General features: G+C 36.5%; 2 protein-coding genes across 2 annotated transcripts in view; one reads left to right on the top strand and one right to left on the bottom strand.

Moving 5' to 3' along the window:
• The window catches only part of LOC142336337 (uncharacterized), a 115645-nt gene that overhangs the window by 416 nt on the left and 100664 nt on the right, over positions 1-14565 (top strand). The gene's annotated exons all lie outside the window — the stretch shown is intronic.
• Positions 1-14565, bottom strand: part of LOC142336336 (uncharacterized) — a 71562-nt gene that overhangs the window by 35522 nt on the left and 21475 nt on the right. The window contains exons 4-8 of the mRNA XM_075385093.1: positions 6437-6817; positions 5820-5969; positions 5296-5636; positions 4549-4702; positions 92-506 (exon numbers count right to left, since the gene is read on the bottom strand). Of these exons, the coding sequence (XP_075241208.1) occupies positions 92-506; positions 4549-4702; positions 5296-5636; positions 5820-5969; positions 6437-6817 (1441 nt within the window). The remainder of the gene's footprint in view (positions 1-91; positions 507-4548; positions 4703-5295; positions 5637-5819; positions 5970-6436; positions 6818-14565) is intronic.

The following is a 14565-nucleotide window of genomic DNA, read 5'->3' as shown; positions in this document are numbered from 1 at the left end:
TATTGAAAAAAAAACTGTTGAAAGAGGTAATACCTTTGGAACACTTGATGCGAATTTTAAAAACTCCCATTTGAGGTGATCTCAAACTAACCAGTTAACATATTTCTGTACATTGCATCAGTTGGCATCAGAGATCCTAAGGAGTAGTCTTCGACCATGTCATCCAAGTGAGATGCCTTTAGAACACCCCCACTGCCAGTCAGGTCATTGAAGCCTCCCACTGTTCCCCCAATTGGCGATTGCTGGTTGTGATGCTGCTGTTGCATCATGGCCGTCATTTGTGAAGGCGACAAAGTAGTATTGCTGTTAGAATTGATCAATTTTGGGCTTTTCGAAGGTATTGGGCATTGAAGAAGAGACCTGCTCGAAGCATCGACATGAGCAGCAGTATTTTGTTGCAGCAAAGGGTTGTTTGAGTTGGATAGAAAGCTGTCTATACTGTTCGCACTTCCTCCATTGTTGCCGTTAATGAGTAGAGACAACTCTCTACTCTCTGTTTCGTTCGACTAAAAGCAATACCAGGTAATTAGTTACTTCTTAAATTCCGCTCCATCAATCCATATTAGGATAAAGAACTAAGAAAAATTTAAGAATTAAAATGTCGAACAATTTGAACGACAGACAAAGGCGGGGGGGGGGGGGGGGTGGTTGATAGTAACCAGCTTGCAATTAGGGACGCCAGCTTCAGAGCGAAGCCAGCAACAATAAAACTACAGATATTCAGAAAAGGCTCAAAAATGCAAAACAGAGTGATTAAACATAGCCGGCAAATTGCCGGAAAACAGCCCCCGTTGATTCCCATGACCTCGATTGTGATTGAAACAGAAAAAATGCTTGTTTTACAAAATGCCAAATTTGCGCTCCTTTTTGGATTTGATTTTGTAGTTAGGCATACTCCTGTTTCTTAATGAGGATTAGTATCAATGGCAATAAGAAATAAACGTGGTAACTACGACGAATTAGAACAAAGTTAAAAAAATCGTTATCTAAAATTGAGTTTAATGGAGTCAGCTAGATTCTATTTTGATTTCTTTTTCCAATATTGACTCTGTTCATTTTTGATGGAATTGCTGAGCATCTGCTATTTAAAAGCACTTTAAGCAAAAAGAACGAAAGCCTAGAGAATTCTAAAAGATTTAACGCAAAATGTTGAACATGCTGGGAATAAAGATAAAGTGAGGTAACTTTTTGTTGGGCGACGAAAAAACAGGGACAGAAGACTCTGGAGTCGACTCGGAGTAAACTCGACGACCAACTACTGCCTCAAGCCAATTAATGACTAAACCGAAAATTATTTCTTATATTAAATTATTCCATTCGAAATCCAGAGAAATCTGTGGAAAAACAAAAAAAAAAATATGATATCAGTTTCTTGAGAATTCTTCAAAAGTTACAATTCCAAATATATTCTCAGCACAATGTCCCGTTATACAGCTAATTTTCGTTTATTAAATGATAAACCAAAGGGCGGTCAAAACGATACAACGAAAAACCTATTAGAATGAAAAGTAACGAAGAAGTAACGAATTTAGCAACTTTCTACAATATCTCCTGCAAATATACAAGCTGCGACGTCCCAACGATTGTTCTGCACAGAACTTCTGAAACTCCATAGCGAATATCAACACGACAGCGAACACATGGAAAAGAAACAAACACAGAAGTGCAAGAGAAATCTGAGAGAAACCTACAAAATCATCATTTATTTGAGTAAAAAAACCGCCTAAAATTCATCCAGTTGTCTCTTTTAGTTATTAAACGCCAAATATTACGCTAAAACCAAATGAATACATTTAATCCAAAGGACTATATGTAATGAAAAGCACATAAAACGGCAGAAAACGCAAAAAAGACAAATTGATACACGCAAAAACAACTTCAAATTGATGAAATTAAACATATAGTTCATCAAACCCGCCATAAAAAGTAACTTTAACCCAGCACAAAAAAAAAAAACAAAAAATACAAAATACAAAAAGGGGTCAAAATGTCAAAAATACTTCTAAACGTAGAATTACCTCATAATAATTCTTAGAGAAGCCACTTCGGCCGAAGAAGTTAAAACCAAGGAACCGCATCCCAAACACCTAGATGTTCGAAAAAAGCCATGAACAACAATGCCGCGGAAACAAAAAATCAAAACCGGCAGAAAACTAAAGTCGAAAATTCGAGCATCAACACCAAGGGCCACGAAATTGAAACAAAGAACACAAAACTACTAACTTTGGATGAACTGTTCTTGAAGGATAAGTGGAGGCTCAATTCAATTCATCATTATCTAGCTTCAATTTAATCTCAATTAGTTTAAATTCTCAATTAAAATTTAAAAAGCGAGAGCAGAAGTCATTCTGTTCAATGAGGCAGATCATGTATGCCCACAAAATGGGCATACATACGTTTAGCAATATACGTTTAGCAATACTTAGATGCAAACTATTGACCTTTAACTAGTAAATTGTCATAAAAATTAAAGTTCGTTAAACGAGTACAGAAGTCATTTTTTAGTGAGGTAAGTCACGCAATTGACCTAAAAGCAGAAATGAAGTCAAGCACACAAATTTTAACGGCAAAGAAATAGAAGTCACTGAAGTCATGGAAGAAGTCAATTCCAAGATGTCAGGCCGTAAGAATCATCGACGGAGACAACGAATTAAAAAACACCACGATGTCCCCAATAATAGCCGCTATCGCTTCGCGGCTATTAAAAATCAATGCTGTCAAAAACCAGCCACGTAAGAAATACAACCAAATTCCAACAAGTTAACAATTTTTTCTCTGCATTCATTGTACAGAAAGATTCCACACTTGAACTAATAACATATGACCACAATAGTTAGTTTCATAAACGAAACCTATGAATGAACACAGTACGCAGATCGTCGGACAGTAGCTGCTAAATTCGGTCCGTCGCAAATCCGGGCTTAACAAAACCAAAAATTTTTGTGTCACCTCAAATGAAGCACCATACAAAGTCATGCCCACAAATTCAGCTGCTAAGTGATAAAAATCACAAATAAAAGCTACCCGTAGACTGCCAAATGAAACTGTGAAATAGTGATAAGCATAAACATTCGCAGCTACTGAAGTCTTCTGTGCACCTTGAAATCGACAAAAAGAATGGAATTCATAAAGTATCAAGATCAGTTTAATTCGAATAACATAGACGGCAGATTGCCGGAATAGCCGCGAAAGAATAGACTTGCGTGCCGTATAATAGAGATAGAAACAGATACAGATTTAAGTTGAAAAATTTATCGACGCCGCTCAAAAAGCTATGTAAAAAAATTCAGCGATAACTAAGTAAAACATGTTAAAATTCAAGGCGCAGAAGCATTTTCATTAGGGACCTTTATTACATATAAATTCCTTTGATCTTAAACTAATTCAAATTAAACTTAGTTTTAAAGCGGAAAAGTCATTTTACTGAGTGAGTTAATCACGCCGATGAAACCGCCAGGTAGAGGATGGAGTGTTTTGGTTTTGAGTAGGTGCGGGGAGATTGAGTGGGGGTGACTGACGTTCAAACATTTAAGATTATGAACCGCCCTTCGGAAAATAGTCTCCTGAAAAAAGTTTTGGTTGATCGCATGCTTAGAGACAAGTAAGGCATTAGGCTCTAAGAAAACCTAATGCCATCTGGGGGTATCGGGGGGGGGGTGATTGAGAGGGGTCAAACTTTAAGACTAAGAACCGCCCCCTCACACCATGAAATTGTCTCCCGAAAACAGTTTCGGTGAACCGGATACTTAGACTAGTAAGGCGTATGGCTCTAAGAGAGCTGCTCGACACCTTAAGGCCTTCCGATGCGCTACATGTTTATCCCGTTTTTGAGGACAAAAGTCAAGTGGGTCGACAAAAATCAGTCGAGTGAAAAATCACATTAAAAAGACCACAGGTCTAATATTGCTAAACTTTGCTTCAGAACAATTAATAACAGCTCCACTCAGATATTGCAGTCAGCAAAACAGACCAAGAGAACTAAAAATAATTGCTAAAAATTGCAATATCCGGGTTTTCGATTTTTTTGCAGAACGGGATAATTATTTCAAGCTTCGAATTTGGTATTTATTCAACTACATAGTTCCCGCCTTTTTAGACGGAGTTTAACTTCGGCAAGCAACCATTACATTAATATATTTAAAGGTCTGTTTTCAGCAAATATGGCAAATGCAGAAATGGAAAACTCAGTCTAACTATCTCCGCGACTTGGGGAAGTTTAGAAGTGAACTGTTGACTTCTGAGACATAATGTTCTAAGTATCATAAAAAATAGTTTTTTCACTTTTTGTCTTGAGTACAGTGATCACGCTAATTTTTCCACACAATTTTGGTTGCACATTGATACTCAGTAATTCGAAAAGCTATATTTTAATTAAGAGAACTTTACAACCATAAAAATTTCGTGATCATTTACATTTAATTTAACAGGCACTAACTTACGAAAATGACAACTTATGCATCACTCGTGGAAAAACTAAATATTCACCTATGTGGGCCAGAATTTTACAGGGATCTAATAATTGATAAGTTTCGCTGAAGTTGAGCTAACCTCGGCCATGACAGCTACTGGGGTTCTGCCCTGGACCCTGGCCACCTTGTGCTCAACTAAGTAGAACATGTACTCGTCATACAGTAGACGGATCAGGTGAAAAGAACCGAAGGAGGCAGCACTCCGAAGTGTCAAGTCACGGATCACCATCGAACTAGAAACACAGCTTTACTCTGCACCACAAAATATACTCATGGTTCCCCTCAGAAAAGCGAATATTCTTAATTCTGGGTGCCAGGGTTCAAGATGATGATGATTTTCACTGCCAAGATGATTTTCACTGCCAAGATGATTTTCACTGCCATTTCACGTGAATTACAAATCCTGAATTCTGGATTAGTAGCTCTACTTTGTGCTTAAGAAATACTGTTTTTATTTCATATTTTGAACTGTTACAACTTTTACAAATAATTCGGTTTCATTTCCATTTTTCTGTAGCCAAGAATCAGATTGTATAACTGAAAGTTGACCATTTAAGCATAATTTTGAATTGAATAGTACCAACAATACAACGTTCTTTAAACCATTTCTGAAAAAAACTGAATGAATAACATTTCTGGCTATAGAGCTGAGTATATAAATATTTATATACATTGCATGTTTCAGCTTTGTTTAAATTGTCATAACAATGTTTTCCGCTCATACTCAGGCAATCAGCTTCACAGTCAACTTAGGGCGCAACGTGATGCTGTAAGATTCGTTTCAATGATTAAATAATTGAAGATGTTTATGAGGAAAGTGGCCCACCTGTAGAATGACCAGTTAAGTAGGAACTGCCGAGCCTGTTTAGTGAAGCTCTCAGGATTGCACTCGAATCTCGCACTTGAATTACTCTGCTGTGGCTGTGATGAAGATCCACCTCCAAAGCTCCCATTCAAACTACCACCACTAGTTCCAGCACCAGCATTATTCCCACCACTTTTGGCGCCCCCGTTTGTACCCGAGAAGTGAAGCACTTTTTCCACTACCCCCTCAAGCCATTGAGCCCACTGTTCCAGAGTTCTCTGCAGCTGCAGGGATCGCTTGAAGTCACCCTCGATATGTCTGATTAAGGAATCGTCACACTTGCACACCCAAGAGGCTTGATCCTGAAATCAAACAGTACTCTACTTGGACATCATAACATCATGAACATTAATGCACCACAGTAATTGTTCGATTGTTTCTTATCAGCCTGTCTGAACTCACAGCTTATAGTAAATTATGCACTGATATTGGTTATTACAGTCTAAGTGTCGGTAGATGGTCTAAAGCGACATAGTTGGCGGTACCTGAACGTTCTGGAAGTCAACCCTGTTGAGATCCTGGAGCATCTGGGTGATCTGTGCAGAGTTCTGCAGCACTGCTCTGGCCGCCTGTGCCAGATGATTGAGAGAAGTGTACCTGCGTAGCATCTGAGAAAACGCACATAGACGCGACAGCTGCAAACAAACAATGCATATTTCCTTCTTGAAAATTTGTTGGAACAAAATTGATTCCATTTTGTTGTCCCAACTCTGCGAGTGCGTAACTTTTGCGGGATCTATTCTGTTTCTGCCCTCCGCCTCGTGGGAATAAATGTTTTATGACTCCCAGGCGCACGTGCATCATTTTTACATTGAAACGTGCTATATAACAACACAATTTGTAACTGGGGGTCATAAAAACACTGGGCGGGGGGCAAATGATGAGATTATATTATACTCACTATTCTGTAACATTTATTGACCCCCCCCCCCCGTTACATATCAAAACACTGGGTAAAAGGACCCCCCAATGTTATATAGAACGATACGTTATAATGTAAAAAAATAACACGTGCGCCTGGGGGCGTAAAAGATATAAGCCCACTAAGCTGGGGGGGGGGGGGGGGGCAAACAGAATAGATCCAAAAATTCTGTCAAATTACCTTTGCTCTTTTCAACTGAATCGAGTATTCTGATCCTAAAGCTTCCTTCATTTTCACTTCGAGATTTTTGGCAAAGTTTCTAATGGCTTGAGTGAGTGGCGAAGGAATAGGTCGTAACACATTCACAATCAAATAGTCAACCAGTATCTGATATAACTGTTCGTCAACTCTTTTGATAAATTCGCAAATTGTGCTGCTTTCACACAGTTTTACTAGCTTCCTTTTGCTCAATCTGGTTTCTAAATCAACTACGTCAGTTGCTCGTGCCGCTGTGGACAAATTAGAATCTGGAGGCACACATGTTTTAGAACGCTTCCAAAAACACATCCAGTAGTTTTCCACATTTGATAATTTCATTTCATTCACCGCGTCTTTGATTGCCTGAAACAGCAGCCACCGACATTATTGTGTAGAACTGCCTTTACTAAGACCCGAGACTCTTTGTCAAATTTTCAAACAAATTTAAACCCGTTTGAGCTCCAAAAGCATCGCGTAGAGATCACCAACTTACATTGAAAACAGCAAAATTTGAAGGTAGTCTCTTTACAATTTCACAATATGAAACATACCCGGCAGATTGCCGGAAAATAGCCGCCGCTGATTCCAATAAGCACGATTGGGATTGAAAGAATAGAAGATATTGAAAAAAAAAAAGATTTTTGTACAAAAACAATTTTTAAGTCCGATTTATTTTGATGGCATTTCGTAATTGAAGATAACGTACTTCTGTTTCTTAGAGAGAGGCTACAGGGGCTACTATCAATACCAATAAGCATTAGAGATGGTAACTAAGACTTATAGTAACGACGTTCAAATAGCGGGCATCTAAAATTGGGCTTTATGGGTTTATCCCGTTTCTACTTCTGACTTCAATTTTTTATACTGACTCTGTTCATTTTGAATTGCTTTGCTGAGCAACTGATGTTCAAAATCACTTTTAGCAGAATGAGAGAAGAGAGAAACTAGTCTAGAGAAGTCAAAAAGATATCACGCAAAATGTTGAAAAAGCGGCAAAATGAGGTAAAGCAAAAAATTTTTTTATTCGACGAAGTAAAAAAAAAATAGGAGCGCTATAATAGCCGGCTGAGAAGATGAGGCGGCTATTAAAAAGTTCTAAACCATTTTTCGTCTCTGGAAATCGTCCAGTAACCCATCTGTAGCACCTACAAAAGGTGTCATTGGCTCATAAAGATCATAAACTAGGAACATGACAACAATAGTCAGAAAATTTGAAATTCAAATTTAATCAAAATTGCAAAAATTCGAGATATTAAAATTTTCAAGACCATTCCATTGACCCCTAGAAACTACGTAGTAAGAAACTATCACACCCTGGAGGAGGCCATATAGCAGCTGAGGTAAGAAAAAGTCACAGCACCAAAAACTTTAAAAAATCGCGAAGTTTATCAAAAAATTGCTAAAAATCATGATAAAAACTTGAAAACCAATCCATTACCAATAGAAACTTTAATTCGTGATATTAAAGTCTTAAAAACCATTCCATCACCACTAGTAACGATGCAGTAACCTAATAGCAAACCATAAAGGAGGTTCCATGGCCCTCGAGGATGGGGAAACTCCAGAAAGGAAATAAAACAATTTTAAAAAGTTGCAAGTTTTATTTCAAATAATTGCCAAAAGTCGTGATATTGAAACCTTAAAAACCATTCGATTACCACTAGAAATTATGCAGTAACACAATATCAAACCATAAAGGAGGTTCCATGGCCCCTGAGGCTGAAGAATCTCAAAAAATGACAAACATTTAAAAAAAAACTTGCAAATTTCAGAATCATTATGTTTGCAGTACAAAAACAAATAGCTCATAAAACGGTAAGAAAGAAGTATTTACGTCATGCAAAGGAACTTTATCAACTTAAAAAACGCCAATTCAAGACTAGTCAAACATAGCCGGCAGATTGCCGGAATAGCAGACGAAGAATAGACTTGCGTGCCGTACAGAGATAGAAAAATATACAGATTTAAGTTGAAAAAGTTATCGACGTCTCTCAAACAGCTAGGAAAAAACATTCCGCGATATATTAATAAAGCTTGTTAAAATTCGTTACGCGGAGCTTTTCATTAGGACCTTTATTACACATATGAGTTTCTTTGACCTTAAACTAATTCAAATTAAACTGATTAAACTTAACTTATACTTAATTAAACTTAATTAAGATAATTGACCTTAATTAAACTAATTCAAAAGATTTCAAGTGCAAAAGTCATTTTATTGAGTGAGGTAAGTCACGTATGATCAAAATCTAATCACTCAAATGAGCTACAAACTTAGGCTAAAGAGAGCGAGAAATGTCACGCGCGCAAATGCCGTTAGACAAGCCAATCAGAAAATGTAGATTTTTCAGCTTTGCTGTGTGAACAAAGGTAAAACCAAAAAGAGCGCCAGACGACGAAACAAAAACCAAGAGCAACGCAATATATCTCCGCTCCTCTTTCAGCTTCGCAGCTATAAACAAAAGACTCAATATTAGGAATTAAGCAAAAAATTGTACCATTTCGGGCTCAAAAACTCCTAAATATGACTTTTAACATTGAATTTAGCAAATTCAGCACTCTAAGCACTTCCTACCTTAGCACTTCCTAACTACTAAAGCCGCCTTAGTTAAGATTTGACGGTTGGATTCGAACCCCGATTTCCTGAGTCCTATCCCGTCACCTGGATGGAGGTATTAACCACTCAGGGATGTCGTCAAGCCCCTGGCAATCGGTTTTGTTTGACAATGAACTTTACTTTGGAGAGAGAGCAACTGAAATCGCTCAAAATCAAGAAGAATTGTTTGAAAAAGTCACTTGAGAAGCCAAAGAATATTCCAGAAGAAAAACACAAAACAATCAAGCTAAAAAGTTGCAAAAAAAAACACAGTTACAATAATTGCTTCTCATTCGCGATCAATTAATGAGCAAATAAAATCACTCTCGAATGACAGCCGGCGCAATTCAATTCAGAGGCAGTAGCCTCAATGAACTTTTTATTAAGGGCTCGAAAAATAGAGTCGACGGTAGGATTCGAACCCCGATTTCCTGAGTCCCATCCCGTCACCTGGATGGAGGTATTAAACACTCAGGGATGTCTTCAAGCCTCTGGCAATCGGTTTCGCTTGACAATGAACTTTATTTTGGAGTGAGAGCAACTGAAATCACTCATAATCAAGAACAATTGTTTGAAAAAGTCACTTGAGAAGTCAAAGAATATTCCAGAAGAAAAACACAAAACAATCAAGCTATAAAGTTGCAAAAAAACAGTTACAATAATTGCTTCTCATTCCCGATCAATTAATGAGCAAATAAAATTACTCTCGAATGACAGCCGGCGAAATTCAATTCAGAGGCAGTAGCCTCAATGAATTTTTCATTAAGGGCTCAAAAAATAGAGTCGACGGTAGGATTCGAACCCCGATTTCCTGAGTCCTATCCCGTCACCTCGCTGGAGGTAACCATTCGGCTATCGGGGATTTGTCGTCGAGCCCCTGACAATTGGTTTTTGTCTGACAACGAACTTTGTTTTGGAGTGAGAGCAATTGAAATCGCCCAAAAATCAAGAATTGCTTGAAAAGTCACTTGAGATGTCGCAGATTATTCTAGAAAAACTAAAACAGTCAAACAAAAAATTTTAATAAACAATAAAACAGTTACAATAATTGCTTCTCATTCGAGAGCAATTAATAAGCATCAAAAAATCCAATTTTCTGATTTTAAACAATTAACAGCCATTCTTATTTGAAAACAGCTAAAACTAAACTCAAAGATCGAAACATTGAAATATTTCGCATAAATGACAAAATTAAAATTGCAATTAAACAAATTTTCTTAGAATTTTAAACACACTGCAAAATAATAACCGCAAAATAATAACCGAACTATCAATACCAAATTTGAATCCCCAATACACAGAGATGTTTATTCTTTTAAATCACACCCGAATCAAAGGAAATAATCTAAAAGTTGGACAAAAAGCCGCCGAAATTGGTTTATGTACAAAAGAAAAGACACACCCCACATCACAAACGGAGAAACGCAATGCATAATTTAATAAAAGGCCATTGCCATTTATATTGACGCAGCAATCTGTTCCAAGATCAAAAATACAGAAATCACTGAAAAAATTTAAAATATTAACTACACAATGAGAAATTTGAGCCTATTTTTCACCGCTATTAGGCTCTCGACGCCACTTTATTATATATCTAGTGGGTCACATATTCATAAAGCTTCAATTCAACAATATTATACCAAACAATACATCTACGAGAAAAAGAAAATGAGATGAAATGGACGACAAACGGTTAACATGGTTAAGTACAACTCCAGAGAACGAAAACTCCGCTTCGAGTCGTAGAAAAACCAAAAGGTGACCAAAAATAGCTCCATATTATCAAGCTTTTTTATTCTCCTATTGCTTCTCAGAAACATTTAATCTATTCGCTTTTGTGACTGCGGAATTCAGGGAATTCTAAGCAATCTCAAAGTTTTCTATTTGTTTTCGGTTAGAAAATTGTGCGCACTGTCAGATATAAATAATTGTCAAGATATTTTATTCTGACATTTATTCTCAGAATATTTGATCTATTCGCTTTTTTGACCGCGGAATTCAGGGTATTCTAAGCAATCTCAAAGTTTTTTATTTGTTTTCGGATAGAATATTGTGCGTGCTGTCAGATATTGTCTTTTCAATTATTTAATACTCTCAAGAATTATATACAGCTAATATAAGCATAGAAGAATTTTTATGAAACAATTTCTAACAGCGGGGGCTCTTCAACGTCTTAAAACCGCCCTTCACGCCATAAGTATTAGCCTCCAAAACAGTTTCTGTGACTAGCATACTTGGAGACTAGAGAGCTGAAAGGCTCTAAAAGCATTAGATGCCCACTGAGCGCCACCTGCTTATCCTGTTTTTGAGGATAAAAAGTCAAATGGGTTATACAAAAAATCGTTCAAGCAAGAAAAGGCATTAAAAAGACTGACATGACTAATAAAATTGCTTCGTTTGAGATTGCCGGCAGATTCCCGGAAAAAAACCGCAAAACTGTTGAGACTTTTAACAACGACAGAGAATTGATAAATAAGCAACAGAAGAAGAAAATTCAAATGTTGAAGATTTTAATGTTTTATAGGAAAAGTTCCTTGAAATAATTCCATTTCATATAGTATTTTCCAACAAACACTAGCGCTTTCACATTTATCTTTTTCTTCAATTTTTCAAAATTTACTTGAATAAAAAACCTGCAACCAATTAATCATCAAAGAGACTAGGGTATAAACTTGTGCCTTCTAAAAAATATGACAGACAAAAAACTGGTCTTATAATAGCAATAAAGGTCACTAATCAAATTTTCATTATGACACAATCAAAACCAAAAAACTCACGTTTATCTCAGTCTGCAACGAAACGCTCAAATGAAACAATCCAAACTTAGACAGCATGGAAAAATAATAATCGAAATGAATTCGATTGTTCTTCAATGAGTACAAAAGTAAAATAAGTTACCACAGTGGCTTCTATTAGCAAGAGATGAAAATACACAAAACGACGAAAGACTTTTTGGTCTCACAGCATGAAAGGATTCCTTTGAAAACAAACGTTAGAGCTTTCTAAAGATATTCTTTTAGGAAGAAAACAATTCGAAGAAACTCATGTTATTTTTTAAAGAAAACTGATTGAAGTTTTTAAATATGCACTCAAATGATTTGTAGTACGGTTTAGTTGCAAATATGTTTAACCGCATGAAATTTTAAAGGAAAATGATTGCTGTATTTTAATTTGAATATGAACGATTTGTAGTCAGACGGTTTTGTTGCAAGTATATTTAACCACTTTTAATTCCCTTCTTGCACGAAAAAAGACCTGAGCAAAAGTGCGCTACGTTTGTTGCACTCTATTGACCTTCAGAAACATGTGGACTTCAACCTGATCAGCTTTCGGGCGTTTAGAATTTGTTTTTAGTTATGTACGTCACGTATGATCAACAAGTAATCGTGCTATTGACTAAAAACAAAGAACATTGCCCGCAGATTGCCGGAAAAAAGCCGTGAAAGATGCTTGCGGACTTTCAGGAAAAAAAACAACTAAAGAAAAAAGAGCAAAGCAATATATCTCCGCTCAACTTTTAGCTTCGCATCTATAAACAAAAGACTAAAAAATGAGGAACAAGTTAAAAATTGCACCAATTTAAGCTCAAAAACTCCTAAATATGACCTTTCAACATTGAATTTAGCAAATTGAGCACTCTAAGCACTTCCTACCTTAGCACTTCATAACTACTAAAGCTGCCTTAGGTAAGATTCGACGTTAGGATTCGAACCCCGATTTCCTGAGTCCTATCCCGTCACCTGGATGGAGGTATGAACCACTCAGTGATTTGTCGTCAAGCCTCTGGCAATCGGTTTTGTTTGACAACGAACTCAAAAATCGAGAAGAATTGCTTGAAAAAGTGAATTGAGAAATCAAAGATTATTCTATAAAAACACAAAACGGTCAAGCGAAAAATTTGAATAAAAAACACACAGTTACAATAATTGCTTCTGATTCGAGAGCAATTAATGAGCATCAGCAATACCCATTTTCTGATCTTAAACAATCAACAGCCATTCTTTTTTGAAAACAGCTAAAATTAAACTCATAGATCGATACATTGAAATTCTTAGAATTTTAACACACTGCGAAATATTAACCGAAGTATCAATACTAAATTTGAATCCCCAATACACAGAGATGTTTATTCTTTTAAATCACATTAGAATCAAAGGAAATAATTTAAAAGTTGGGAAAAAAGCCGAAAAAGAAGGCCATTGCCATTTATACTGACGCAGATCAAAAAGACAGAAATCACTGAAAAAACTTAAAATATTAACTACACAATGAGAAACTTGAGCCTATTTTTCACAGTTGTTAGGCTCTCGACACCACTTTAATAAAAATCTAGTGGGTCACATATTCATAAAGCTTCAATTCAACAATATTATACCAAACAATACATCTACGAGAAAAAACAAATGAGATGAAATGGACGAAAAACGGCTAAACATGGTTAGCTACAAGCGCAATCCTCCAAAAAAAGCTCGAAAAGTCGACGCTCACATTCAACGCTTTGCATATAACAAACCTTTCTCGCTCAGGAAAAAATAGTTTAAATGGCAATTTTAATCAATTTCGCTTATAGCTCAAAAAAGCGAACTCCAGAAAACGAAAACTCCTCTTCGAGTCGTAGAAAAACCAAGAGACGGCCAATAATAGCTCGCTATTATCAAGCTATTTTATTCTCACAATTCTTCTCAGAAACACTTAATCTATTCGCTTTTGTGACTGCGGAATTCAGGGTATTCTAAACAATCTCAAAGTTTTTTTTATTTGTTTTCGGTTAGAATATTGTGCGCGCTGTCAGGTATTAAAAAGTATCAAGATATTTTATTCTCACATTGATTCTCAGAATATTTAATCTATTCGCTTTTGTGACTGCGGAATTCAGGGTTTTCTAAGCAGTCTCAAAGTTTTTTATTTGTTTTCGGTTAGAACATTGTGCGTGCTGTCGGAAACTGTCACTTCAATTATGTAATACTCTCAAGAATAACATCCAGCCAATATGAGCATAGAACAATTTTTATGAAACAATTTCTAACAGTGGGGGGGGGGCTCTTCAACATCTTAAAACCGCCCTTCACGCCATAAGTATTAGCCTCCAAAACAGTTTCTGTGACTCCAAAACTGTTTGAGCTGAAACAGAGCTAAAAGGCTCTAAGAGCACTTAATGCCCACTGAGCGCCACCTGCTTATCCCGTTTTTGAGGACAAAAAGTGAAATGGGTCAGACAAAAAATCGGTCAAGCAAAAAAAAGGCATTGAAAAGACTGATGATATATTTAATTGCTCTCAAACGAAGTTTAGCAATTATATTAGTCACATCAAACTTCGTTTGAGAGCAATTAAATATAGCCGGCAGTTTCCCGGAAAACACACCGCAAAATAGACTGTTGAGGCCTTTCAAAGCGACAGAGAAATGATAAAATAAGCAACAGAAGGAGAAAATTCAAAAGTGTTGAAGATTTTAATGTTTTATATGAAAAGTTCCTTGAAATAATTCCATTTCACATAGTATTTTCCAAAAAACACTT

The sequence above is a fragment of the Convolutriloba macropyga genome, chromosome 3, assembly GCF_964194025.1.
Source record: "Convolutriloba macropyga chromosome 3, txConMacr16.3, whole genome shotgun sequence".
NCBI lineage: Eukaryota > Metazoa > Xenacoelomorpha > Acoela > Convolutidae > Convolutriloba > Convolutriloba macropyga.
The sequence above is the reverse complement of the archived record's forward strand: the minus strand, read 5'-3'. Positions and strand labels throughout refer to the sequence as shown.